At 43.8% G+C, this 25,637-nt stretch overlaps 1 protein-coding gene across 1 annotated transcript in view; it reads right to left on the bottom strand.

The window, feature by feature from the left end:
* Positions 1-21,908: 21,908 nt before the first annotated feature.
* LOC135316038 (protein spinster homolog 3-like) overlaps positions 21,909-25,637 on the bottom strand; it is a 48,032-nt gene continuing 44,303 nt past the window's right edge. The window contains exons 14-15 of the mRNA XM_064467597.1: positions 23,837-24,005; positions 21,909-23,319 (exon numbers count right to left, since the gene is read on the bottom strand). Coding sequence (XP_064323667.1) covers positions 23,838-24,005 — 168 coding nt within the window. The 3' untranslated portion in view covers positions 21,909-23,319; position 23,837. The remainder of the gene's footprint in view (positions 23,320-23,836; positions 24,006-25,637) is intronic.

The following is a 25,637-nucleotide window of genomic DNA, read 5'->3' as shown; positions in this document are numbered from 1 at the left end:
CTTCTGTAAGCAGGGAGAGAAGACACTCTCTCAAGGGTTTGGTAATCTTTTTTTCCAAGAAATGGGCAACGACAAGACAGTGGAGACATTGCTTCGCTGTGCTGCTCTCTCGACTCAGAGCAGCTTAGCACTGACCCAGAAGATCACCACCCAAAGGAGCGAGTCACCGAGTTTCCGTGCCTTCCCGAGCATCGTGTTCACCCATCTGCGCGCTGCCGAGGCACGGTCCACGGCTTTCCTCCCAGTGCTACTCCGAGCTGCTCCAGGATTGATTTCCCTGTGAACTGTAGGAAAATACACACCTTTCTGGGCAGAAGGGGAGAGGCTGGTGGGAACTCATTGGGAGACCAAGAAATTATTCAATCCTTTCTCCAGCAAAGTGGGAGGACCAGCCTTCAGGGTACCAGCGTGCCGGCACGTGCCATGTCCCTAGTACGGCGGCCAGTTTGGGCTGAAATCACTCTTAGCTCACCCGACAGCTGAATGGGAAAGGGGCTGCGCCCTTGTAGGGGCACCCTAATGCACAGAAGGCAACAGCTGCTTACAACTGGTCAAGCAGTTTCTACAGCTGGTTGGATGGACACCTTATTAGCCATGGTCCGATTCACACGTTCTCCCTGCTGCTGCTGTTTGCAAACACCCGACTGCTGTGGTGCCAACTTATCCGTGGCCCAGGAGCAGCTCGTCAGAATCATAATCATAAGGCAGATCTTCAAAAATACTGATTTTTTTCCCTTCATGCTCTGCATATTAATGAAGCATTTGGGAATGCTGATATCATAAGCAGAAGGAAAAAAATCTTTCCCTTCACAACAATCACAGCAGGAGCCTTCTATGTCTCCCTATGAGAAGAAATGCTTTGAGGTTATGCTTAATGACTGAGCAACCACCCAAGGAATGCAACAGGCAAGAGTCATCTGTTGCGATAACAAGCAACGCTCTCCATGCATTTAGATACTCCGCATCTCAGACACTTGCAAGCTTTCACACTGCTCCCAGTGCTGCGGAGGATCTGCCTCTCAGCGCATTCACCGTCCCAACCCCCATCTGGCAAGCCTGGGGGAAGCCAAGGCAGAGGGTGAATTTGACTGTCACTCACTCAGATAAATCAGTGCCAGAATAAGACTAGAGTTTAGATTTCTAAACTGCTTTCTCAGTCTTCACCGAAACCTGCTTTGCAAGCCAGACTTGCCAGGGCTTCAAATCTTAACCAAACTAAACAATAGAAATGGTGAAATCAGACAAAATAGAAACTGAATAAATTTTTTAAAGTACAAAGCTGTTCTACCACACAGGCAGATGAGGCCATGTGTGTACGAAATACACTTTGCTCTCTGAATGGAAGAAATGATGAAGTAATGGGATGTATTTTGCAATGGAAGATCAAGTTTCTACTACCCTTGCCATTCATAAGTCAAAATCACTGAAACTCACTTAAAGCAAAGAAAAAAGAGATGCACCTATGCTAGTAGAGGATGAAAGATGATGACAAAGAAATAAAAATAGAGGTGGAGAGGCCTTTGACATTACTCAGGAGAGAAAGGCTTTTTCCATGGATTTAAAATAAAACTGTGCAAGGAGTGCACTTTGCCGGTAAGGAGACGGATGGCTGTCATTAGCATGAATAAGCATGTCTGACACATTTGTCTGCAACCCTTTGCTGTAACAGGGAAAGCAGAACCTCGCCAGACTGTTGTGGCTAAAAAAATTCACCAGAATAACGGTGAAATAAAGTCATTGAAAAACTGATTTTGTTTTTTTAATCCACTTACCATAGCGCTATTAAGCATTCAACTCCAACACGTATTGTCTTTCTAAAAAGAGGGAAAAGGTTCTTTTTGCCTGACTTCCAAAGGAATTAAGGCCTATGCAATTGCGATCCATGCATCTGTTCGTGTCTGTGCCCTCTGCTGCCAGAATTACTCAGATCTCTGCCAAGAGGTTCGCAATTTCATCCTAGTAAAGCAGAAGGTCTGACTCTAGATGATGAAACTGGAAACAGTAGCTGAGGAGTACCTGATGAAACGCAACTCTAAATTACATTTTCCAACACAGCAAAATGTTGGTTCCCACCCCTGGTTCTGGAGACAGCTTGATTAGGATTCAGAGGCACGCGTGGGTCTGGCAGGCAGGAACGTGCAGGTACCTACAACGCAGCACAAATGGTTCACAGCCTGGTTCGTTTGAGGTTTTGGTGGGGCAGCGAGAGGAAAGGAAGGGGTTGCTTGTTTCCTCCACACCTTTAAGCAGCAGGTAAGCACTACGAGCTTGCTCCGTCAGCATTTGGTATTTGGTACCAGTTATAGGAGCGTTTTGTCTCCTTCTAACACCGCTGCACAAGCGCGTCCGTTGAGGAGTATGGACTGCCTCAGCGCGCAGGCAGGGAACAGGCGCCGCTACTGGCAACAGGAATACTTAAAACTAGAAATTACCACTAGAGCGAAGGTTTGTGGAAGGTCAAACCCACTCCAACAGTGGAAAATCATTTAAAATGAGACACTTAAATTTCTGCTGCAGCTGGAGTAGCAGAAAACGGCACGTTTGCAAAACAGCTTTACATTCAGCCTGGTAGTTTATCAAAAAAATTGGATGCCAGTGAAAGGCCTCTGATGTCTCAGATCCATCTTGCTTCCACATTGAAACTGCAGAGCAGGCAAACGCAGTACTAGTTTTGGGTGCGTGCCTGACCAGGTAAATAAGACTTCCCTGCACTTTCCATGACCTTCTCAATCTCTGGACTCCACCGTGGCTGCTCACTCAGCGTGCCAGCTACTGCCAGGGCTCGGACACTGTCAGGTACTAGAAGGATTTGCACTCTCAAGGTAGTTGCTTCTCTCTTCCATAGCAAAAGGAGCTTTATTTCACAACCTTAGCACAGATGCACATTTCTCTAGCAACCCAGGCTGGATCTAACACTGTAGCCTGTGTGACAATAGATCATTCCATTGCCAAAACACCCCCAGACCCCTCAGGTGTTATTAATGATGAACGAAGCACTAAACTTCATGTCCTCAGTTGCTAAACACTTTAGGCAGATACCGTACTGCACTAGAGATGAGCGTATATTTAACTTGTACCAGGCCACATCTTTCCCCTGTTTGCAAGGCAAGATGTATGATAGAGGCGTACAACACAGATTGGTTTTGTTTGCTGGCTGACAGCGTGTTGTAATGAGAGTTTACATCAGTGTGGTGCAATCCTGGCAGCAGAGCCTTTCCCACAGAGAAGAGAGCAGAGGCAGGCTCAGATAAGCACACGTCAGGAGGGAACAGGAGGTATTTCTGTCTAACTTTGTTCTTTAAGTGTGTTTGAAGAAGCTGTAAATACTCAGTGCTCTGGAGAAGGGGAGAGCAGCCCTCCCCTGCTACGACTAGACTGGCTATTCATTAGTCAGCAGGCAGCCCTCCAAAGCACGCTGGTACATCTTGAGCCTTCAGCCTGCTTCCTGCTCCGCCGTCTGCTTCATTTATGTTTTATTCCGTCCCCTTCAGGACGGCACTCTGCCTCACTCCCTCTGAAGTCACCTGCACGCGATGAGCACAAGCGCTTGGTAAGGGCCTTCGTCCAACAGTGCAGGCCAACAAGTACCATCTGCTGGGGAGCAAGAAGCACCCAGAGAGAGGAGCTTGGCTGGAGAAGTGTCCTGACGTTCAGTATCAAAGTCTCATGCAAACCCCTGAGGCTCACAAACAGAGATTCATAGGAAGGCAGAAGTTTAAGAGTAATGGGAGGAAAGCTTAGGAGTTTCTAGATGTTCCGGCACACTGGAAGTCATCAAGATCCAAGAAAATACTTGCAATGTGTGAGAGGAAGCGCTACTTAGCCCAGGTCTTCTGTGAGACTAGAGTCAGTCATCACTGTCAGCATGTCAAATTAACGGCAACTCTAGATTCTTAATACTTCTAAAGGTCTCAAATTTTCCAGGGGTGATAGGGAAAAATATACCGCCCTCCAAACCACTCAGAGGCTTGCAGTTACAGATCCTTTAAAGGTCATTTTCCAGAGAGCTCAATATTCCGTATGCCACACTACTGAAAATACCTGGCACATATTTAGGGTAATGGAAAAGACATCTTCATAACACTGGTGCCAAATGTAACCGCTACGCTCTTGATAACATAACTCCTACACCTTCCTGTGAAAACACAGGGGGCAGATGTCAGAAGGCCTGTGAACAGCAAAATAGGTCAGACCTATGAGCTACTGAAGTCCCGATGCTTAATAGAAGAAAACCTGCAGGAGATAGTAACTAGATAATATAGCCCTCGAAAAAGGTGTGGTTTTTCTCCAAACCACAGTATTTTGAAGAGACGTCTCCTAAATTCCTGTTTTATTATCTGTATTAAAAATGACAGGAGTGTGCCTGGACAGGCAGTATTCAAGTCACTGTGCACGGAAGGATTCCTTCTATGCCATCAGCACGAACCAGAGGTACACTAAACTCACGACACAATAAACACTGTACGGTAATCAACAAATGGCATGCTGTGTGCATCGGGTAAGGGTGCCTAGCATTTCAAAACAGGTATGAATTTCTTCAATTAGAGGAGAAGAGCAGGTACAGACACTTAACGGCACATGCATTTCACAAAGGCTAAAGTCTCTTGTTAACTATTTAGACACCTCTTTCTGGTGGTGCGGGGGGTAATGTATTACACCTCACGCTGGTGGTTCTGTATGCACTAGGGATTTGACCACCTGCTTTCAACTCTTGTATTCTACTGAAATAAGACCACTCCACCAGTCAGTAGCAATTTCCTCTAAGCAAGGACCCAGTGACATTAAGTACGCAGGAATTCAGCTTCACAAGTGTCAAGATTTGCATGTTCCATCCTTGCCTGAAACAAAACGAAGGCTTTTACATGCCAGTAAAGCAGCCTCAACCCAAAGTAGTCACTTAGCTACTAGCTAGGGTACTAGACAGAAAATCCTGGCTCAAACTTGTGCTATTTCTGTTCTTGACCGTAGATTTAACCCTAGATCCACTTTAGGCAAGGGTTAAGAATAGCTTTCACCCACGAGTTAATCTCTGAAATATAAGAAACAAAAAGGTTAAAGAAAAAAGTTTTGGTTAAATCCAAAAGACAAATCCACAAGGGTGATGTGCAGAACTGTGCTCTGAAATATCACAGCTTCCCCTCCTGAGCAGAGCTTTTAATTATCATTGAAGATTGCTGAAATCCAATTTTTGTGTTTTTTTTTTTTTTTTAATTACTCAGATGTTATCCAGGAAATAACATTTAAAGCTGATGTCAGACAGTGGAATTGTTTGGGCTGCTTCAGAAACAGCATCCAACATTTGCCAGCAAGCAGTACCAGGTACTACACGAGAGCTCAGGATAGACGTCAGTTCTCTTTCATGTGATCTCATTTCCCTGAGGAGCAAAACCTTCATTTAACAAAGCACCGCAGTTGGTTCAATCCTGCAGCAGCACTACTGACCTACCGCGTGAAGAGAAGCTGCTGCAGAGAGAACAAGTCGATTAAAGAGGAGGCAAGCGGCACAGCAAACTTTCAGAGATCGTATGATTTCAAAGAGACTAATCCAATCCTCCTTTGCACCATTTGCCAACAAAAGCTTATGCATGACATGGAACAGTTTCTTCACTTTTTAACCAAAGTCTGGAATGCAAATTTAATTTTTATCTTCTCTTTTGAGAGATCAGTTCAACATTAGAGGAAGACTGCAAAAGTAACTCTTCCAGTTTTTAATTGGCTGCAATTACCCTTGCACTAGTGGTATCCTGAGGCACCGACTTGGGTTAGAGATCCCTCAGTGCCAGGCACGAGGTGCACTCCTATAAACAAGACAGTGCTACTTCTCCGCTTCCTGAAACAGCTTATACTTCGCCATCGGTTATCGTCCTGCGTGCTGGGGATCACTACAAGACATTCGGGCTCCCTTCGCTGGCCAGAGGTTTGACAGCAGCAGTGAATTTTTATCAATAAAGTTGAATAAACGACACACCTCGGAGAGCACTTTCACTGCGGCCGTAACTCTGCACATACAGCGCCGAGTGTGCCCAGACTCATCCGAGATCGCGCCGTGCTGTTCTCACGGCTTGCTTCAAATTGTTTATGGAGTTCAAAGCAGGGTCTGATGAGCAAGAAGCAGTCTACACATTGACAGCTCAATCAGAGAACGCTTTGTATGGCGTGATCTTCGCAAGATAGATACCAGCACCCTTCACCCCAACCTGAATTAATATGCCGTTGCAGCCTTCGGTCAGGTACGGGTGCCTAACTCATTTCGAGAGCCATCAGCTTAACAGAAGGCACGCTTGTTTTGCCCTGGTTTTGAAACCTATGCAAATGTGACCCACAGGGAGTTGTCAAACATCCAATACTTAATTTATGGCACTATAATAAGAGTCAAAATTAAGCTGGATCCAGGGCAAAGCAATGAAAACATGGCTGGGGAACAGTCCTACTTGCATCTGCCTCGGGCGCCTTTATCTGCTACGGAAACACGTTAGCGTTATCCCTGCAGGATTCAGAGGACTCCAACCCACCTCAGCAGTGCACGATTAGAGGCTTTGAAGTTGCAAGAGCTACATGAATGCTAAAGGGAATCTTTTTGTTCATCCTGACGGCGTTCACTGCAGGGATTATTGCTAGAAACACAAATGAGATGAGCATCGGTGTAGCGACAAAGCCTGTAAGAGTCCAATGGCTTTACGTAGCCTACCTGCTAGGGAAGCAGCTCCACTGCCTTACTCACTGCCTGATGACGGCAGTGGCTATCAGTCCTCCCCGCACCAAATCTACACGGCTGTTAAAATTCACTTTTCAGCATTTACCTGACATAAATTTTAGGAGAAGCTCAGGTTTGCTGTAAGCAGCTGACTTACATGGAGATTAAGGATGGCAGTGGAGAGGCAACAAGGTCTGGCAACAGTGCCGTGGCCTCCCGCTGGGGATGAAATGATCTTTCTGCTCCGTGCCCAGAACAGTGTGTGGAATATTCACACAGGTTGTCTGTGGCAGAACCAAAAAAGGAAATCCATTTCTGGTAATCCTACCCGGAGGGGATCTGCCTTACATGCAGGGCTCCCAGAGCTGAAGTCCTCTCTACTACAGCAGTGTATCAGACCTCTCGGCAGACTCTAGGCAGGTGTAATGCCTCTGAACAGGCGGCATTAGCTTTCTCCAGTAGGCAAGAAAGAACACAATAAACTTGGTAGCCTGTCTTTAAAAATCCAGGAATCGTGGATCCTAGCGTATTTCCCCAGCCAGCAGCATCATCGTCCTCCTGTTATTCAATGGCAGCACATATAGACCAGCGTGCACCAGCTGGCGTATGGGTGAATTATCGCGGAAAAGCTGGCGTCAAGATGATTAAGAAAACATCATAATCTCCAGTTATCTGTTGTTATTCACTATTAGACAAAGAAGAGCCTTACAGTGATAACTTACGTAGTGAGACATATACAAAACTAAATTAGCTGTCACGCCACAGCTGTTTCATCTTATTCTCTTCAACCTGCTCTGCCAGTTAATCTCACTGCAGCCAGCAGAAAGCAGGACATACACCAGCCACTGCATTACGCTCCTCAAGGGGACAGCGCCTACCAGCTGCCTGTATAGCTTCTCCAGCCTTTTTGCCCAGTTGCACGGGGCATGCGGAGCTGGGAAATTTCCTACTCTCTTTGTATGTTATTGAGTTCCTTACCTGACCTCCAAGGACCTTGCTGTCACTCAAAAGCAAAAGCATTTTGGTGTGTGTGCTTCGTTACAGAAAATTATGCTCGGAGCAAGTCCCTGGTAAATCATGGGCGGGGGGGGGTATTATCTCCCTGAGGAGAGATCCCCAACCACTACAACCTGCCCTTCAATTATTAGAAAAGTACTTCAGGGAGGAAACAGAGTTAAACCAAGGCTGCGCCATACGTAGCGTGCAATGCTATCAGTCGGGCGTTGCGTTCTCATTTAGGTGATGTCACTTACAGCACAAGTTAAACAAGATGTTACAGAAAATGGGCCTGTCAGGCAAACAAGGATTTCAGGCAATATCCTAATTCTTGAACACAGGCTATTGACAGTGATGCACATACGACCGGAAAGCTCCCTAGCAGATGGGAAACTGGCAGGCTGTTTTGATAGCTGTAGTCCAAGGAAGATTGCCACTGAAAACTCTGACAGTTCTGCAGCAGCATAGACAAACTAAATACGCAAACTGTAAATATAATTAAAAGGACTGGAGCGATTGGTTATCGAGGGAGAACTAGAAGGGTTTGAAAGGTATGTGGGGAAATATTTAGGCTGACACATAGAAGTTGTACAACAACATTAGAATACAAGGATGATGAGTATCAGGAAGATAATAAATTCACAGCGAAATCCACAAGGCTGTTTACTAAAGCTACAGATACACTTAACTAAGATAATTAAAAGCTATAAGCAGACTGATATTTAAAGAAAAAAGACTATAGGAAACAATCTGGCATCAGCAGAGAATGAGTGCTCCAATATAGTTTTTATGGTTAAGCCTTACAGAGGACACGCTGCAGAGCGCAGATACAACGTGCACAGACACACACAGTTGCTGTCTCTCCACACTTACTCGATTTCTACATTTCTAGGTCTCTTGATTCAGCACCAATATTGTCATTCCTCACATGATAGTAGGGCTTGCCTTCCCAGACGACGATGTTTGGCTTTGTCAGCAACGCACAGTCAAACCCCGGTGCGTGCCAGCGGTGGGGGGCCTGCAGCAGCCCGCTCCTGAAGGTCAGCTAAGCCGCGACGGCGCAGGGACGGGGCGACCGAGCGGGCAGCCCCCGCGCAGTGCAGCGGCTCCGGTTTGACACGCGCTGCAGACGAGCGGGTCAGCACAGCAGGCGCTCACGGTGCCCTGCCAAAGCAGGGCAGCCGCCAGGCACGTCCAGCCGGCCTGTTTGCAGAGGGGATGCTGTCAGGTAAAGTAAGCAAGCAACGAGAAATGCTCTGCGGCTCTGCGCAGAGTTTTCTCTTTTAGCTGACAAATGGCAAACTGCTTGTGTGTCCATCCAAGGTGCATATTAATTCGCCTCTCTGTTGTACTACTCATTAAGTATTACTTTTACAGGAGGCATGAAGAGAACGTAACTGAGAGCAGCAGCTATGTCTGACCCCAAGCCCTTCTACCTAACCGAAAGCTCCTCTGAGACCCCTGCAAAGCAATGACAAAGAGCATCCAGTTTGATGGGGGACAGAGACGAGTAACGTCGCTGGGGGTACAGAGGCTGTACAGGAACCGGTGCACTCTTGCATAAACACCAGCAGGGTCTCCTCCCAAACACATGACAGACAGCTGTACATTTTAGCTTCAGTTTTTGTATTCAAGATGAAGCAGCCACAGGCCAACAGCTCATTCAAAGCGTAGTTAACAAACAAAATTTGCCAATATCGCCGCTAAGATTCCCTTCTAGAGCCGGCAGTCACCTTGTAGCTAAATGCATACGTTACCCAGAGGATGCTTTATTTCTCTTACCTCCCAGGACGGTTCCTCATCCCATAGTGCTTCTTACACCTTCTCTCTCAAACAGCTGGCTGAGAGCTTGAAGTTGTTTGCCTTTCTATTTCTCCATGGATACAAAAATCTGTATTAACACTTTATGTCCTAAGCCAGCCTCGAGCATCCCAACACGTGCCTGCTGCTGGAGACTCTGGTTAGTGATATCCTAAGCATGGCACACCAGAAATGCTTCCTAAACAAAACAGCATTAAAGTATCTGTCATTTACAATGAAACATTTACTGCTAAGGGAGGCATACAAACAGAAAAATAACCAAGAAGCCTACCTAAAAGACTCTGGTTCTTACAAGACTTAGAAGCCTACCTGTACTCAGGACAAGACTGAAGTAAGTCTGCAGTGGTCTAATGTAAAATGAGAGAGAACACATGGTTGCTATTAAAGGAGTGATCAGCACAATTAAAGTCACCTGTAACACTTAAAGCACCTGTGAACTAGAAAAAAAGGCTGCCTGAGCACCACACACCTTTATAAAGCATTAGCAAAGTTAATACTTGACAAGATTGTGCATTTGATAAAATTTTAAAATAGGAGTAATGCAAATGCAACATACATAAACTGATTGCTGAAGGTACGTTAAATAGGGACAAAGTACATAGCCCAAGATATAGTTTGCAAGTATGTAAAATAGGTAATTTATGTATTAAAAGCTACACTTCTGGTTTCAGCAGTTTTCCTGCCAAGAGCACGATGTTGAATACTCGCTCCTGCTACTCCCCTACTAAGTCAGAGATTAGGATTCTGAAATGGTTGGGGTGTGGATGTTAGTAACAGGGGTTTAATATCCCTCTTCTGGTTTCTGCTGCACAAGCATAAGGTAACATTATCAATTTTCATGGAACTTTTTGGAGGTGAAATGTAATTAAATGACATATTTAACTGCGTTGTGCGGCAGCACTGCAAATGACTGTTGTAAGAAGTATTGCAATAAATGCCCAGCCACCCCTGAGTTTGCACCTCAGCGGGAGCCGCTCGGTGACACGGAGGATTTAGAACTGCCGCTCCAGCAGTGCTAGGCCAGGAGTTAAACTGGGACTTTATCACACAGGTGAGTAATTCCTACCGTGGAGAGAGACAGACAGACAGACTCACACAGTGATGTTAAAATAACACCACCCTTAGCTTGCAAGGAGTGTGTAGCTTAGTCCTATATAGCCAGTTTAGTGTCTTTGTCTTCTCTTTAAAAGCAGGTGGATGTATTTTTCCTTTGCTTCTCTTCGGTACAAGTCTTATCGCCACAGAGCAGATCAAGACTCATTCCTTAAACCAGTGTGTTCAGTGGACACCCTCTGCTGGGTTTGGCAAGTCTCCCCCCATGCGTGATTGTTTATTCTTGACAGACTGAGACACACTCCAGCCACCGACGGAAATGAATCTGCATTCATATTTCATCTTTCCACTTCAGTAGTTCCCTTTCTACTCCAGGTCACTGTATTTATTTTTAAAAGTAATCAACACGTGTGTCCTTTAATATGTGTTTTATCCTGCAGTACAGAAAATGGGCTTGGTGCCACTGAAGCTCTACAAAAATACTTCTAAAGCTGATTTTCACTGGATTAGTTTTGGAAGCAGGAGCTCTGTGTGGCCAATAGACACTTTTCTGGGTTCCCTATGTCCCTTCTGCTGTCGCAGAGAGACAGATGGCCCTTCTGAGCACCATGCAAAACTCAAGTAAGGGTATGCTTCCCTCAGGCTTCAACTGTTCAGATGCAACAGTCAAGACTCGGTTCCCTCCGCCTCCCCCTCCACTAATAAGTGACCAGATTTTCCAAACTACTCTGCACCATTTATCCATCCTGGCCACAAGTGTAACAATCCCAGCTGAAGGTACAAAATATTCTGGAAAACTCAGCATTTGTTTAGGCAGCTCCTAGGGATTGCACAATGAGTTTTCCAGTGGTTAAATCTAGGTACTCCTCGTGTGTCAGATTCATTTACAGGGAGATCTTGCTCCCGGTCCAACCAGGCCATGACAATATCAAACAATTCAATGTTAGTCTCAGACTGCGCACCATGGCTGTGTATCAGCATTTTGTTGCAGAGATTAACAAAGAATCATGTTTTCACTGAAATTTTGGCAGCATCTTCAATCTGGGGAGACACAGGAGTCATTTTATCAGATCAGACCAGCAAAAAACTAATCTCTTGCCTCCATCAGGCACCAGCCTGGGTTACTTCAGGAAAAAAATGCAAGAAACACTGTCTAGCTTTTAAGACTGCCATCTAATCTTATAATAAAATAGTTCCCTAAGAAACTTTAGTAACTGTTGTTCATCTCATGGATTTTTTTTTTTTCCTTGTTGCCCACCAAAAACCTTTGGAAATATATCTTTGCAGTTAACTCTCAGAACCGCTGGTACACAGGAAGGTCTTAGCTTTTGGTTTTATTTTGGTGGTGGGAAATGCTTTGCTTCAAGAAGTCTTAGGACAGTTTTGGACAACAGAGTTCCACGAGCCAGTTGTGCAAGGGCAAAATAAAGAGCTTTGATTTTAACTTCATAGTCTTCTGTGATTTTGTCCTCTCACGAGTCCTTGCTCTTTAACTACGAAGGAGGGTGGGTGAAGCCTGTAAGACATGTCATCTTTGTAGAGCTACAGCAGCGAAGTTCTAGAGAATCTTCTTCTGTCAGGCACTGCGTAGATGCAGCCCTTTCACTCCTGTCTTATTTGTCTCCTCTTCGGAGCAAGTGGTCACAACCATTCAGGAAGTACCTCTTCTGAATAATTTTGGCGTTTGAGTGATGCACACAAATTTGTCACTTGCCATATCTTGGGTGAGGAGATACAGATGTGTCTTATTGCTACAGCTATTCCACTGGCTCAGGTCCATCTATCTTCTTAGTACTGTATTTTGCGTATATATATGTTAAGCATCAGACTGTAATGTTTTATGTACCCATAAAATTACAAAGCAGGCAGTAACAGACACTTATTAAACAACACCCTGATTTTATAAACAGACCTAAGTTGCCTCCAAACTTCCTACACCATTTTAAAAAGGAGTGTCACAGACATCGTACTTTTTAAAAGACAAGCACAGCCCGGGGTTATCACAAGGTGTGAAGTAAAACAATGTTCAGACAGCAATTATAACATTCTTCACCGTTACATATAAATATCAGAGGAATACAAATTACTTTGATCTCAGGAAGAGGCAGTGCAGTATTCCAGGTAGAGTTTAGCAGAAATTTATTTCATTAAAAGCTCCGTTAGCCTGAGCTGTTTTACATCACATTACCTTCAGACACTCTGGCTTAGCGCGTGTTCACCTTCTTCCACTCTTACATTCCTTCCTCATCTCCCAGATCCTTCCTGAATGCTTTTTCTATACACCACCAGTAGCTTCTGTCACCACCTGTTACACACTACACCAGTAAAAGATGCCGATTCAGAAAATACTTCTTCTGGCACTACAGATACCCTCCAAGAGCAAGGCTGAAGGCAGGATTCATCTTGGCTACAGAAAATTCATTTTTCTAAAATTTAAACTTACATGCCATGCTAGACAGAATTCCCTTTCACATCCTTCACGATACAGGATCTAGTCAGGAAAAACTGGTGAAACTCCCACATCCCCTAGTTACAGACCACTGCACTCAAGAGACGGGGGCCATCAAGTCTCTGTCCTGGCATTCCTACGTGAAAGTCAATAGCTTTCTACCTAACTAGAGTATATCTTTTATCAGACCTTTGGCAGCCCTTTTTCTCCTCTTTGTGGGTCCCTACTATCTGCCTCTAACCCTATCATCTCTCCTTTCATTTTCCCATCTTCAGCTTTCACTTCGTTACAGTCCTGGCTTTGTGTGCCACTTCCTACTTTTAAGTTACGGCATGGCACTAAGCACGTTTAAATTCCTGCCAGCTAAAACTGCCGAGCGGTGAGCTCAACTGTGAGCCCTCCTGACAAAACTCACCTGTTCGATGCTGGTTTAGGCTGTAACACCTGGGCGTTTGAAAGCTTTACTTTAGTCTCTGTGAGGATCTGATCTTGAAGCGGGCACTCTCTCCTGGGCCTCGGCAGACCCACATCCCCTGCCCTGGTGGCTGTTATTCCGAAGCCTTTCAGAACAGTCTTTGCCCCAGTTCCACTCTGGGCAATGGCAGCAAGTAACTATGGTGAGGCGGTCTCAAGATGCAATGCGTGTGGAAGACGTGTGTGGCTTCGCTCACAGCCCTGCGAGGCTGATAGGCTTCAGGTTCCCTTGGGGGCTGTTTTGCACATTCAGAATTGTCAAAACAAACACCTTCTTTTTCATGAAGATGAAAAAAAGAAACTGAAGAAATCTGGAGGAAAGTCACCACTGAAATGCTATGAAGCAACCATGGCTTACGTACTCCATCTTGACTCACTGCAGGACATTTTTCTAGTTCTAAAAGGAATAGCAAGATAATTGCAGCCTCACCTGCTCTGGCAACACTATCAGCAAATACCATTGGGAACATTTTTAATTAGCATTTGAATTATCAGCATCTACTTTGGAGCCCTCTTAAAATCCTTCTAAACAGATCTGTGCAAAGAGCACCTTACCACTACATGAAAATAAAAGGCTGGATCATAGTTCCTTTGCGTTGCCATCCCTCCCAAGGCATCAGTCAATTTGCTGCAGTGAACGGGCCGTAAAGCTCAGTTACTCTTCTAATCTACATTAGGAATAGTGCTGTAAATCCAAGGCCAAAACTGCAAGAGACAAGACTAAAGGACACTGTAAACCCACCTGTGGTTGCTGCAACAACGTGAGTTCTGGATGCCGATCAGAGGGAAGCACGAAGCACGAGCAGGGAACGTACCAGCCTGAGAGTTAAGACAGTCAAGTTCAAATCCCAGCTGTACCTTGACTAATACACTTCCCTGGGCTTTATTGCCATAAAAAACCCACAGATGACACTGATCCATCTTAGTGAAATACTACTCAGCTGGGGACTTTTTTGGCTAGTTACAAGTGAACTGAGTGTTATATTCTTCCCTCCTTCGCATTTCATTCTTTTTTAAACAGACATGATCTCATAAGATGGGAGAAAACTACAATACTGGTGCCAAAGTCCTCTTGTCGGTCTCTTCAGAAGCTGGGAGAACTGGTGCTAGCGCAGGAAAAGCAACAAAGAGCAGTACGAGTTTGGATAGCAGCTAGACTTGCAAACCTAAGAACGATGCAAAGTAAACCAAACACAAAATAGTTAGAATGATGATTGGCAGAGATATGATGACTTTACTGCTGGAAATGAAAGTGCTATGAATAATTAGCCACCTCTGACCCAGGAAAACGTTGACTTCATTTGCAGCACAAAACTGATTGCAGATGGTATTGGGGAGGAGAATCAAGCTATTCACTGTGCTTTCCCCTCATCACAAAAATTCATTTCCTCTCTACTGTTGAGCAGTGAAATATACCTGATTGGATCTGCTGAGACGACTTCACACAGAGGATTCGGAATGAAAATTTAAGAGCCCATGGGACGATGCTAAAGGTAATCTTATTAAAACAGTGGGCTAGAGGAGAAAATGCACATATATCTCCTATTTTAATAAAGAATTAAAATAAATCCCTTAAAGGAACAAATTTATTTGGACACTTCTTTGAAATCCTGATGTCACTGTTGCTGAATGAGATGCTGGGTATCAGCGCACGACCGAGGAGGCTGCTCACTCCCTACTGCTCCTCCTGTTCGTTCCCATGACTGCTCACTGCGTCCTACACTGCCAGCTGCTTCCTGCCTTCCTACTCCACTGCTTCCTCCGCACGCCCGCCAGCCCTCTCTCCCTCTGACTCATGTCCTTGGTAAGTGCCAGTTCTTGTCCAGTCTCGTCTGCTGGTAGCTCTCACCTTCACACGGATGACAGCTTCGTCTGGGGCTCTCAGCGCTCCCCGGCCACTGTAATACATTTCCTATAGCCATGACTCCAAGGATTAAGGGAGAGAAAAAGCAAAGATACATTCTTATGGTAGGCTGAGATACCTGTGACTCTTGTCAAGTGCCTTTACCTTTCCTCAGCTGACATCAGAAGAGTGAGGCATCTCTACTGGAAAGAACCTGAAGATAAAGAGTAACATTATCCCTCATTATCCCTTGCCACGGCCTTTGGCTACTGGAGGGTAGGACGGAGCAAAGCCTGACTGGGAAGAAAATTCTAACAGCTCAAACCAACTGTCCCTCTGGCAATCTCCACTGCCTTCAGCATGTACAACGTGTTTGACATAGGCAGGTACTCACTGGAAATCAGGTATTACAGCACCTCCGTCGAACCCTGCCTCAGAAGGAATGAGTTTTAACACTGGCTTTCCAGGGCCATTAGAAATAAAGACTAAAGGCTAGGAGGAGGAGGAGGCATTTGGATCCTTTTCTTGCACCTCCACAGCATCATTGGAGGGCAGATGATTCTCACATCAGGAAGAAAACTAAGCACCTTAAAGCAGGCAGCTCAGCTTGGCTTTAAGGCAAGTTTGCAACCCTCAGGAAGCGAAATGTTCTTACCTGTAGTGAGTCTGCTCTGGAATTGTTGGGATCACAAAAACCCAGTCACCTGTTGAAGCGGACCCATCCTGTGGCCACACCTCTTCTCTAGGCAGCTACAAGCCCCCTGCTAGATCTCCCTCTTCACTTAAACAAGCTATTCTTTGGTTAAACATTTGCTTTTTATGGACTATCAGCAAACCCAAATGTTTCCCCTTTCCTCCCATACCTCGCCCTTAAAAAACGATAAAAGTTCCTTAATAAAGCTGGCAAGTCCAGGCAACCCCACTAAGCATGAGAATTTTCTTCTCCCCCAGGCATAGCTAACTGGCTTCCTTCAAAGCTTCTGCCTGGACTTCAGTCCTGTTGTTTCTGTCGGTCTCACCCCTTCCAGTAGCACTCTGAGCCTCTGGTGAAGTGCAGCAAAGACATTTGGCCATCGCACTAGACCAGGAAGCAGAGACCCCCAAAGACAACATGACAGTGTTTAACAATACAAACTAAATTTACAGGAGAAAGCAGCTGGTATGAAAATAACTGCATCTGCTTCACTACCAGTGTTCTCCCACTTGCACGCGCTTAGCGGAGATGATGATGAATCACATTTAATCACAGGCTATTAGAGGAGGATCAGACTACACAGTGTGACCAGTTTAATAGGTTGGAGATCCGCATATCTGATGCCCAATTAAAACAATTCTAAAAATAGAACTGCGGTTTTCTTTAGGAGCCTTGCCTCCTCACTTTATCGAGCAAAAAGCAGCTCTGTCTTCCATGACTTCCAGGAAAGCAAAAGGCTAAAGAAAAATAAGTCCCGTGCTCAGCAGCTTACTGTGTAATTCCCACTGAATTATCCCAGGTTACCCAGATTGAGTGGAGGGACGACTAAGAGAGGCTGCTGGCTTGCAGAGGCTTTTGGGGTAAAGAACAGATCATGAACATAATTCTCTAGGATAAGGTATTGCTTAAACACTATGTAGCTGCCATTAACCACCCACTAGGTGAACCATCTCTAGTCATTCCCAATACAAAAACCAGGCTAGAATGTTTACTATAAAAGGAACTGTATTACTTAACCAGCATTTTTCATCAATCACCGCTCCTCTTCACCTCTATGCTCATACCAACATGTGTCTCCTACATCATACCACAAGGCCGTCTTCCTGCAATGCTCTTAAAAATCAGAATGGGGACTCTGTTCCTTTATACTGTGATCCACATTTCATTTCACTGCCAGCTGAATCCACAAAGTTATCCAAGTGGGTTGAAGAAACATCTTTTCACCTGGTTTTACTGTGGAAATATTCTCAGCAAGAACTCAGGTGTCCTCTTTTACTGCAGATCTGTCTGCTCCCAGCTCTGACATAGCAGTTCCAGTGACACGTCCTCTGTGGTGGGTGTCAATACACACAAAGAGCAAGTTCACTCACTGAAAATGTAAACTGTAAAGGCAAAAACCATGAAGAAGTTAACAAATGCAATATCTACCAGGCTGAAGATTAAGAAGTGCTCACAGACCTGCATTTCTTTAAGTGATGTTTTCATTTATCAGGATAGAGAGATTCCTGAAAAAAATGCCTACAACCAAGATTTCAAAAATTAGGTGTCTAAGATTAGGCTCCTAAACCCATACTTAAGTCTTTAAGTAAATGGCTTGATTTTCTTGAGTGTTGAACACACAGCTGCTCAGACCGCCTTCATTAGGAACAGAGAGATGCAAGGATCTTGGAAAACAAGGAATGAAGAAGAAAGTCAGGCCACGTACTAGGGTGCATTATGGTGAGATTCAATAGCTGGCTTGAAGTCAGTGCTTTCAAAAATGGTGACCTTCATCCTTTTTACATCAGTTTCAAACCTCCTGCCCAACACGTAAAACACTGAAAAGAAAATTATACCTGTGAGCGTGAATGCATGAATTTACCTTTCAATTCCATTTAAAAGCATTTTTCATAATAATATAGAAAAGTATTAGTTGTAGGAGAAAACCCACCAGAGTATATGAGCAGATAAAGTCAGATATTAGTACCACAATATGAGCCGAGTCCTGAACAGGTCACATTTGTTCGTTGTATAGAATCCTGACTTTATGGAGCCCTGCTCTGGCTCCGTGGGCAAAGTCAGGCCTACTCGGATTCAGTCACATTCCAAACCTGCGTACATTTAACAGTGCATTTACAAAGGACCTTTCTACAATGGGACTTGACAGCACTTACATTAATCTCTCAAAATTACAGCCATTTTATTACTGCACATTATGTAGTCAGTTTGCATACTAATAAAAAAACTTTTGAAAACATTAAGTTGCACAAAGCGAGATCAACACGACCTTGGTCAGCTATACAGCATTAGGAACAAGAGTCTTTTCATATCAACCTTTGTTTCCCTTATAAATAAAAAGCTTTCTAAGAACCTTTCCAAGACTTTATTGCATTACAGGGAGGATAATTATAGAACTGAGATGAACCCAGTGGCTCTCTTGTAATGGCATACAGCCAGTGCCAGCTACCTGAATGCCAACACCACTTGGCAGGAAACCACAGACATTGTTCTTTCATCGCTTTTTTTTGCCTGCCTCAAGGTAAAGGCCATAGGTGCCTTCTCTGCAGGTCGCAGGCACCCTCACAGGCAGCAGTAACTGGCAGTATTGCGGGCAGGGTAGGAGAACCCAGTACTCAAAGGAGGCCTGAAGAGTGCACAATGTTTGCAAAACCGCAGAAGGATCTCTGAAGAAAAATTTTGCCATAAAGGTTTTGGGATAATGGAGGATTTTTAGGTTTCTTTGTTATTTCAGAATGTATTTCAACAGACACTGCATCTGCATTTTGATGTGAGGACTGGAAGGTAGAAAAGCAGAGATGATGGATTGACTGCTAAGAAAAAACTAATGTCAGGTACAGCATAAATTTGGCTGACCTCGCCTTCCTGTACTCATATTGTGCTACTGTCAGGTGGACAGTGTCTACTTGTTTTAGCTCACTTTCCAAACAGGAATCAGTTTCTACAGATTCTGCAGGTTCTAAACTAAGAGGACTTATATACCCAATGATAAAGGCTGAACTAGGTGAACCTCTAGTCACTAGACAACGGAGGGAGTACAAGGGAAGAGAAGTGCAGGGGAGACGAGCAAAAGATAACTCAGCCAATTATTCTGCAATAGAATAGCAGTGGGAAACTGCCACTTTGTCATTGATGGAGTACTGACACAGGCCACCTAGGAAGGTGGTGAAGTCTTCTTCGGGGGAAGTTAGGAATGAATTAGTAAAACAGCCATCAGGGTTGGTACTGTCATAACTGATCCAGTCTCAGCACAGGTCCCTCAGAATGACAGCAGCAACCCTGAGCCTTTTTTTTTTTGAAGCTAAATGATGCTTTTGACACCCATGGCTACATCAGTAGCATTAGAAAGAATCACAGCTGTTCTGCAAAATATTTTGCAAAAGACAATTCAGCTGCACAAGTGATTAGAGCAAAGAGGAATAGAACACCAGATCTTCTTAGGAGGGAGTAGCCTAGACAGAATATACAAATCCGTAGCCTGGGAAGATGTGGTCTGCCATCTGCACACCTTCAGCCACAGTGCAAAATGATTCCTCAGGTGCTGCAAAACCCCTTTCAGGAGCAGCGCACAGGGATACTTGCTTGGGAAGGAGAGGGGGAGGGAGAGAAAAAGTTACACAAGACGTCTTTGACAAATAAAATTCTGTGGATAACAATCTCACACAACATCACTGGTGGAAGGAATCACTCTGGAGAAGCAGTTATACACCGTGGTACTGTTGTATCTTAGACACGTCCTGCTCACTTGATGCCTTTAGCAGAAGCTAGAAATAATCACAACTCTGAAGGCAGTTTTTATTCCAAGCAGAGTTCTAAAACTTCTTTAAAAAAACATCCACATAAACAGCACTAAAGGTCAGTACCAATCACCTGTCCCTGCTCTGGGGAATGAGGGAAGGGGAGGAAAAGATCAAAATCATTACCTGAATGGACTTATAAGATCTCACCATTTGGAGCTGTTCCAAAGTGCGTCTTAGCCACCAGTTTGGTTGGAAAGAGCAAAGAAGAAATGTTAAAGTTGGAGGAGAATATTCAAACAATTACAGAAAATACAAGTTTTGTTGACTTGTTCGATTGTCATTTGTTTGATGCAAGGGACATAGATTCCAAGCAGCCTGAATGCTGCAGAACAAACTATCTCAATAACCAGCCACTTCCAGCAGCAGCTGTTTCCAATCTAGATAGAGCAGCAGATTTAATAACTTCTTTAAGTCCTCCACTTTTTTCCTACTTCCACTCAGCTGGAACCATAGAAAACAACTGATATTTCAACTGATGCCTAAAGAGGACTTTTGCTCCTTCTCTGGCCGTGTGACAGAACTCCATAACTTTCTCTAACACAGGTTTTTGATGGCATGTGAAAAGTGTGATACCTTAAATAGGTACGGTGCACAACAGCCCCTGCCAGCACCAAGAAACTGTTGTGGTAACACCTTGGTGCAGAATTTGGTGCCACCTGCTAAGAAGCAAATTCAAGCCATGCAGAAAATTTCAATAAATTCTACTCCTTTTACATATCCTAGTGAGGAAGTTTTATCTTTACTTAAGACACAGAGCCAAACCAATGATGCTTCCCTGCATTGGAGGCAGAGCCTCCCAGGGCTGTTTCACCCAGGCACTGCACCTCTGCATGACCTCTAAGTCAGCGGTCCTTAGCAAGACAGAGGACAGCGCAGCTCCAGGGAGGCCCAGGCACAGCTCAGAGCATCCTGCCTCTTGGCTTGAATGTTAGTCTTACTAAAATGCAGAAAAAAAATAACAAAAATAAAAGACCTCTCCCCTTACATTACAAAGAAAAGAGAGAAGCATTTGAAAAGATGGAATTGAACTAGTCAGCGTGATGCTGCTAATTCCTGGGCGCTGATTTTCACAAAGGAGATAAGAGTAGGAGTAGGAATGAGTTTGTCACGGACTCCATGTACCATCTACAGAACAGCATGTGGCATCTCTTGCTCATATGTCAAATGCGTGCCTCTGCAGTATTCCAGGAACAGTTTCTGATCCTTTTTTTTTAAGAATTTAATGCTGACTTTACAAAAGTGATAAATGGATAATCTGTTTACAGAGCAAATCATGAACATACCAATAGAGAACTACTATCGAGCTGTTTAAAACCTACCATAGCTGAATAATGGGAAAAATTATTCTCAAGATCTTGGCCTGAGTTTCAAGGAATCGGCTGTGGTGTTGGGGGCATCTGATTTGCAGCTCTCAATGATTTTAGCAATCACAAACTTTACCTCTATAGTTTGGCAACAGAGCTGGGTCCTGTGATTCTATTACTGATCCTCACAGCTCTAAATCCAAGCTCAACTCCTTTCATAGTATCAGGTTACCTTATCAAATGAATTCTTTACCAAAACCAAATCATTACCTAGTACCAATATCCCCAGACAATTTCAGAATTAGGCTGTACGTAATACACGTCTATATATTGTGTACAAGAGACTTGAAGCACAATGCAAATCTTTATGGCGGTAGGCTTATAGGCAGCTTCTGAGCAATTCTGATAAAGCACTAAGGAAGGATCTGGTACTGTTGTGACCAGCAAATACAGAATTAAACAAAATCAGAATAATTTTATCACCTCAAATACTGATGTGCACTTGTCACAGAACTCTTCCATCAGTTCCTGGGCATAAAGTGATGTAACAGCAAATGGTATCTCTGTACAGCATATTGCACTGTTGAATTTCACCTCATCTCACAATTTAACTTTTCGACAAAGGAGCTGTTTGCCAGAGCCATGTGGGTATCATCAAGCGGCGCACGTGGTACAGTAATGGTGTACCAGGTGAATCTCGGGCTCTTGCAAGTCCAACCCCAAGTGTGCAGTGAGTTGAGAAAGCCCTAAAGAATGTTTTTAGACCTCCCAAATTCATCCTACAATGAGGCATTGCTGCAAAGTGAATTGTTCTCCCTCTAGCTGTAAGACAAATGCTACAAATTTCAGCAGGTCTGCTGAATGTAAGCAAGAGGTTTCAGTCCAAACATTGCTACCAGGTAGCTTAAAAATAGCCCAAAAAATGGTAAGGCAAGCACTTAGGACCTCTACAAGCTGATGCGTCCATACCCAGTAGTAAAAATCCCTTGCTGGACATGGGCTCTCTGGCACCACATGAATTTCCAAAAAGTCTGTGGTATAATGGCTTTGGCTAGTTTTTACAACCAGAAAGAGTTGCTCAGTCTTTCAGAATTCCAACTTTTATTTTAAAGACATTTATTACACTCTTACAGAGTATCACAAAAAAATTCTCTATTATTTCCCATAATGGCATAAGCTCTGACCCAATTTCACTACCTGGGCTTAAGTCAGGTTTCAGAAGAGATTTTTTAAAAATGAGGGAGACAGAGGGAGAAACAAAAACCTGCAGTTGCCGAGTTATGGTATTTATAATGATATTAGATATTTGCAGTTGTTACAGGAATATTGTGCTTTATGATTTACTGGGAAAATCAGGCAAGATTCAGAATACTTCACAATTCACTTGCTAGTATCTTCCTCAGGCTTTGGCTTTAAGGTGCTGGAGGGAACGACACCACCTCAAACAACAGAAGTCGGCCACAGTAACCATGTCCTGTTTGGCACCTGGCACGATATTATGACAATAGATACCACCTCCAAAGTCTTACACACTTGAGAGGTAAGTGCTCACATGGATCATTGCATTTAAGTGGTTTTACAGCTACTACTGTTCATTCATGAGGAGATGAGGCCTGAGGATACACTGAAGAGCCTCAGAGGATTAGAAAGAGGCCATTAACATATTACATATAAAATGATCACAACCCGCCACTCTTGAATCTGACACTGACTTTGATAGTTTCTGCTTCTCTTGGTCATTTCAAATGACTGAAAACACTTTTTGTACTATCTACATTTTCCAAATTCTGCAGGCAAATCTTATCCTGCTGTGAATTCGTAGGCTTCCCTTCCTAATCTCCACAAGACATTCTGCCTTAAATGCTACTGTCTTGTTTAGGTTAGCAGTCGTGCCTGTGACAGCTCTATACACTACTTTCTGGAGCTCCCCAGCTCCACAGAATACTTGTGCCTGTTTCACAGATGGGGGAGGGTTGCCATATGCCAATGGAGTAGCAATTTTTGACTCACAGTCAAAAGCATCCCAAAAAGTCAGAATGCAGGATTTTCTGCCATATGGAGGAATTGTTATTTGGCCTTTTCTCTAGTTGTATCTCATTAAGCAAAAAGGAAAGAAAAAGGAGAGGACATTCTTCTTTGCAAATCTTGCCCCAGAGCTCATCTTCATTTGAAAGACAGCATTCATTTCTGGTACCTAGAAAACCAAGTCAGAGCAGAAGGAAGTTGTAAGAATCTAGGTGATTACGGACAGTGTTCCATCCAATTCAACAGGTTTTCTTTAAGTCTTTTACACTTTGAATATGACATCCTTCAAGGAAGAAGGAGAAGTATTACAGAGAGCTAGGACTGGTTCTACTGGGCTCAGAGAGACCAGAGGAGAAAAAGAACCACACCTTCCGTGAAGTCTGTACTGGTGCATTACCTACAGTAAAGCTATTTTATCACCTCCATAGACTGCAGCATTTTGAAGGTGTGTCTAATAGCACTCCCCTGCTCCTTGTGTGTTCCGCGGTCTGTTTTGCTCAATATGGGAGGTGTGTTTAATCTGAGACTTTGATGGGATTTTGCCTTTATTTTTTAATAGAAAATAATGTGGTATTAACCTAATGCAGACAGTTGTGTTTTAACTACACAGAGCCAATATCATGGCTAGTGTACAAACAAGAAAGCAATCTGATAAAGGTTTAAAAGGTATAAAGATATACAGAAACCTCAAAGCTGCTCCGCCTCCTTACGATCTTCCTCAATGTAGAAAGATGTCAGGAGGAAAAAGCCTCCTCCAAAGACACCAACAAAAGCACACACGATGAAGCTGTACTGCATGCTCCAGAAACTCCACTGGAACGAGTGAGCGTTCTTGGCCTGGATAGCATTGGAGAGCTAGGGAGTGAACAAGGCTGTCATTAATCTGGGATAACATCATCATCCTCTCCTGGTTTGAGCAGACTGTTTACAGTGTGGTCCTTGAAAAGAACAAAACTAGGCAGATAGGGATGAAAAGCCCGCTACCAGTTTGTCAAACCCAGTACCCGATACACTTCACTGCTGTCCAGCTTCCACTTGGTCAAGGAATGCCATGTTCTTTTATACTTTCCATGCCTCCAGTCACAAGAGTAGGAAATACTGCAACCAATGTTTGTAACGTTTGGTAAACATTAACTCATTTTACCATTGCCTAGCCCATCTCCAGATAGCTAGCACAGGACAGGCCTTATGACCTTTATAATTTCTTGATGTTATTCGATAACTGTATCCAGCCCTAAACAACACCAAATGGGTAGAAATAGGGGACTAGCATCAATACAGGCACAAGTAACAATTAGAGATACAGGAGTGGAGTCTGCTCTGGAGCCATGGAGTGACATTATGAGGAACTGAGAAGAAGATACAAGGCAGATGCTTTTTGCATTGGCTGGAGGATGAGGTTGTAAAAGCTATAAATGATACACATGAATACTATTTTTGTAGACAGAAAGAAAAGCTGATTTCAAAAAACTCAATAAGATTCAACACTTAATGAAGGAATTTGAAATCTCCTGTTAGCGTAAACAAAAAGATGAATGTTGAATGCAGTTATTTTTATTCACACATTTGTTCTTGATGGTTAGAATATGCGATGTGACTTGAAATACACACATATGAGACTCTTCAACCTTTGCTGGGTTCAGTATGATTATTTATGACAGTTTAGGCAGATAAAAGCAAGATCTACTCTAAATTGGACCTAGGAGCTACATCAAGTATAATGGCCAAAATACAAATACATTTAATTTTAAAATGCTTAGTAAGAAAATCTCTGGAGCGCAAAGGGAAGAAAAACAGACTCTGAAAAAGACTATTCCCTGACTCTCCAGCCAGTTTTTAAGCTAAAGAGTTAGCTGAAGCAGGTTGGTAAACAATGGCAAGACATGAGTGCAGAAGATTCGGTGATACTCGACAGCGGTTGTGGGCAGCATTGGTGTATTGGTTCACAGAAGCATTCCAGCAGACAGTGTGCTCATTGCATAGGACCTCACTGGGACATACAGCAGTTTTACCCTTGGATTTATTGTCTCTGTTCTTTGCAGAGTTACAAGGTTACCTGAGGTTAATCTCATCTGTATAAGCTTTTTCTGTCTTCACACTTTTCAATTATCTATTTAAGGCAACTGCATGCAAGGTACTGCATAAGAAGTATTCTGCACACAGTTACTAGCAGGATGCAGCAGCACATTCAGCAGGAAGCCGCAATTCTGCCTGTGCCTCAGAGATGGCAAAGAACAGTGGGTAAGAGATACAAACATTTTCATCTTTTAGGCAGGAAGAAGAAATCAATAGAATAGTCAAAGGGTGAATGCACAAGACATAGTTCGGTTTTTAAGATACTCCCATTTTTGTATATCGTTTCAGCCATTCTTCATGACATAGGGATGCTGGTGGTTGTGTTCCCCATGCATACAGCCAAATCAGTGCAATGGCAGTAGTTTCATGATACACACCAATGAGCAAAGTGATCTATTCATTTACCAAAAA

This window comes from Phalacrocorax carbo, chromosome 17, assembly GCF_963921805.1.
Source record: "Phalacrocorax carbo chromosome 17, bPhaCar2.1, whole genome shotgun sequence".
In the NCBI taxonomy this organism is placed as follows: Eukaryota; Metazoa; Chordata; class Aves; order Suliformes; family Phalacrocoracidae; genus Phalacrocorax; species Phalacrocorax carbo.
This window is presented reverse-complemented; position numbering and strand designations above follow the sequence as displayed.